This window comes from Monodon monoceros, unplaced genomic scaffold (assembly GCF_005190385.1).
Source record: "Monodon monoceros isolate NGI ecotype Baffin Bay Population unplaced genomic scaffold, NGI_Narwhal_1 Super_Scaffold_3, whole genome shotgun sequence".
Classification (NCBI taxonomy): domain Eukaryota; kingdom Metazoa; phylum Chordata; class Mammalia; order Artiodactyla; family Monodontidae; genus Monodon; species Monodon monoceros.
Window position 1 is genome coordinate 94,808,162 of NW_021703780.1, and position 3,712 is coordinate 94,811,873.

At 44.5% G+C, this 3,712-nt stretch overlaps 1 protein-coding gene across 4 annotated transcripts in view; it reads right to left on the reverse strand.

Annotated features, from left to right (window-relative positions):
* Positions 1-2,988, reverse strand: part of RAD18 (RAD18 E3 ubiquitin protein ligase) — a 116,793-nt gene extending 113,805 nt beyond the window's left edge. For 3 of the 4 annotated variants that reach the window (XM_029244090.1, XM_029244092.1, XM_029244093.1), the window contains exon 1: positions 2,875-2,967. In XM_029244090.1, the coding sequence (XP_029099923.1) occupies positions 2,875-2,925 (51 nt within the window). In that variant the 5' untranslated portion in view covers positions 2,926-2,967. Of the gene's footprint in view, positions 1-2,874 lie in introns of all 4 variants that reach the window. The other variant, XM_029244089.1, reaches the window with a different exon arrangement.
* Positions 2,989-3,712: the final 724 nt, after the last annotated feature.

The window sequence follows — 3,712 nt, forward strand, 5'->3', positions numbered from 1 at the left end:
AGAGAGAGAGAGAGAGAGAGAGAGAGAGAGAGAGAGAGAGAGAGAGAGAGCGCGCGTGCTCTCTTATGTACTGGTACGGAAAGACTGCCAAGAAAAGTGAAAAAAGGAAGTAAGGTACAGGCAGTACACACTGTCTGTGACCTTTTGTTAAAAAGGGAGGAGGGAATAAGAATATAAATCTGAATGCAAATCTGAACACAAGAACGTAACAAATAATGGTCAAAGGGGTCAGGAAACTAGACAGATGAGGGACAAGTTTGGAGGAAGACTTTTACTTTTTATTTCGCGTACTTTCTGAACCATGTGTATGACCTAAATTTTAAAAATGCAAACAAACAAAAAGACTAATGTTCTAATAGTTCACATATGAAATATTGTTGCCATTAAAGGAAACATGCTTTCAAAGAATAATTAATGCATGGAAAAATGTTCATGTTTTAATGCAAACAAAAAAAAATCAGAGAACAAACCTACAACAATAATACATAACAACAGAACTATGTAGTTTAATCTCCTTAACAATCTTAGGAGGTCTATAGCATCTATATGCCAATTTTTTAGATGAAGCCTATAGAGCTTATAAGGCGATGGATCAAATCCGAGAGGTTGACTCCAAGATGACCCCAAATTTTAAATGCATATACACATTGTGGGTATATGCATGATCACACATGAGAAAAACTGAAGAACAATAAGAGAAAATGTTAAACAGTGGTCCTCTCTAGATGGTAGGATGCTAGGTAACTTTCATTTCCTCCTTTATCTTACTGTAAATTTTAATTTTTTTCTACTATATACACATTCTACATTTATAATCTGTCAAAAACAAATTTTTGTTACAGTAAAACCAGGGAAATAAACATTCAAATGCCCAAATCTTCCATTACGTTGGATGGTAAGCTACCACTGACACAAAAAGCTAGAGGATTGTGTTGAAAATCAATCAAGAGCAGAGGCAAGACCAGGAGCCAAAGCCCTGACACCTGGTCTATTTGCTTTCTTCTCTATCACCGTCCTCTCCTGGAGGAGTGGTTCTGACAGATGTGCTGAGCAGGATCTGTGGAAGTGATACCGCATCCGATGAGCTATAACACTCTTGCACGGATGTTCAGTCCAGTGGATGCCCTGGGATTTCCTCAACTTAGAGAAAGTGGAAGGGGGAAGCTTTCACTTCCCTTATCCAATTCATAATCTTCATGACAACAAATAAAAAGCAGGAGGAGAAATACTTAACACATGTTAAGCATTAATAATAATAATAAAGATATATTGATTTAATGCTTACTACCTTCTAGATACCTTCAATCAATTAGCAAATAATTTTTGAGCACCCACTATGTGCCAGGCATTGTGTTAGGCACAGTGAATAAGCCAGACAGGATCCCTATCCACATACATCAACTCATTTAACCAACCTTATAAACTATTTCTGTCTCCAGTTTATAGTTGAGGCAACCCAGGCTCAGAGAGGTTAAGTAACTGAATCAAGGTCACACAGTTAAATAGAAGGCAGAGACTAAATTTAAGCCAGAACCATTGGAACTCAAATCTATGCTCTTCTCCACTGCTCACTGGAGCCAAAGCCACCACAACTGCAAAACCACGGCTTTCCCAGATCCTTCCACAATGTCAGCTCTTCAGCATGGGGAGATCTTCAGTCACCAAGCCCTGTAGATGACACTGATGATGGCAGGTAGAACAATAAGTAAGGCCTTATGCTTACTTTAACCTCTCCCAAGTCCCTCCACTTAATTCTCAAAGTCACCTTATGAGTCTGTGGGGCAGATACCATAATCCGTAGTTTACAAAACTGAGCAACAGAAGGAGAACATGATTTTGCTCAGTCACAAACGGAAATAATCACAGAACAAGGAGAAAAACCAAGCAACTGATTTTAGCTAGTACAGAATGGTGTGTTTGCTCTTGACCAAACATAGTAGGAATCCAGGACTCACCACTACCGTCCATGGAAACAGGAATGCACTGCCAAAAACAAAGTAGCCACAAAAATCAATGTTATTTGAGTGAAAGACTTCAATAAAATGAAAGGCTAGGGCTTCCCTGGTGGTGCAGTGGTTGAGAGTCCGCCTGCCGATGCAGGGGACACGGGTTCGTGCCCCGCCCCGGTCCGGGAAGATCCCACATGCCGCGGAGCGGCTGGGCCCGTGGGCCATGGCCGCTGAGCCTGCGCGTCCGGAGCCTGTGCTCCGCAACGGCAGAGGCCACAACAGTGAGAGGCCCGCGTGCCGAAAAAAAAAAGAAAGGCTAGTGCTAAACGTGAGTCCTGCCTTCTTTGTTTAAAAGAGAAGATGCACAACTATCAAGAGTTAGGACACGTTAGGGAGGAATTAGGGCAAAGTAGCACTAGGCTTCTTGAGGGTAATTAGAAGAAATGAATGAGAATGTAAAGGAGACTGCCCGCTTTGCTAGGTGATTAAATAAATGTTTTCTGATGCAAGCTCCACTCCAAACCGTGCCCGGTGTCACTGTGGGAGATTCTTCACTAAAGTACTGGGAGAGTTTACATAATGCTTGGCACGCAGTAAGCTCTAAGAAAGGATTAGGTATCACTGTCGTTTCCACCGTTTAGAGTAAGTGTTTCTTTCCACATCATTGTGATTGTTGTGACTGAACGGCAGAATACCCCGTCCCATACGACAGCCAACCTAGGCTCACCATAAGGGACCAAGGCCTGTCCCCGGTACTTCCCAGGAGAGGAAGAAACTGAGGCCCAGATCCACGCGGTGGCAAATGGCAACGCAGAGCCGGGTATCCTGGCCCAATTCGGCGCTGGCGCCTCGTCCTTTCTCCTCCTCAAGGCGGGGCTGGCCTTCCGCGGACGTCGTACGCCCCCGACCTCCCCGAAGCACTCACCTTCATGACTGCCAGGCCCGGAGGCCACCGGGGCTCTACTAGGGAGTCCATGGCCTCCCCTAAAGAAGGTGGAGGGTCCGCGACCCACTGGTCTCCAGCGCTCCACTGCCACTCGAAATTCCCCGCGCTACAGAGCTACGTCAGCAGTCGGCGACGCGCCCGACGCGTGTGCGGAGCATGCTGGGAGTTGTAGGACGTGGCCGAAGCGCAACCGAAGGTGCTCTCTTTGCGCACGCGCCAGGCTTCCGCTACGCCTCCTTGCGCAGATGTGTGGTTAAAAAACCCACTTGGGGGTTTTGTACTGTACCATTAATAAGTGAATACCTGTTGAATGTTAGGAAGAGACAGCCTAAAATCAAACCAAATCCAGGCCTTGCCAAACCTTTCAAGGCCTGGGCTCCTGCCTCTTCCTTCCGGTCGCCCTCCCTGATTGCTATAATGAGCTGTCTCTGCTCAGAGCCGGGGTTTTCACATCCATTATTTCATCTCACCCCATCACAATACTGAGAGGTAAATATCATTATTCGCTTACACAAGAGAAAGCTTTGGCTCAAAAAAGTGAATAGAGTTTCTCTGAGTCACGCAATTTCTTTGACCAGACTACACATAGGGCCTCTGGCCTTAAAATAGGAGCTCTTTTATCAAATAGGATGGTTAATTTAATTTAATCATCTTAACTTTGGCGTGTAGCCTTCCAGGTATTTCCTGTACAGATACATAGATACAGGTTTTTTTGCCCACAAATGTTGATATATTAAATGCATACCTCTGTCAACTTGAGGTTTTCTGTGGGTTTATTTACATACATCCTGAGACCTCTCCATGTTAATACATATAG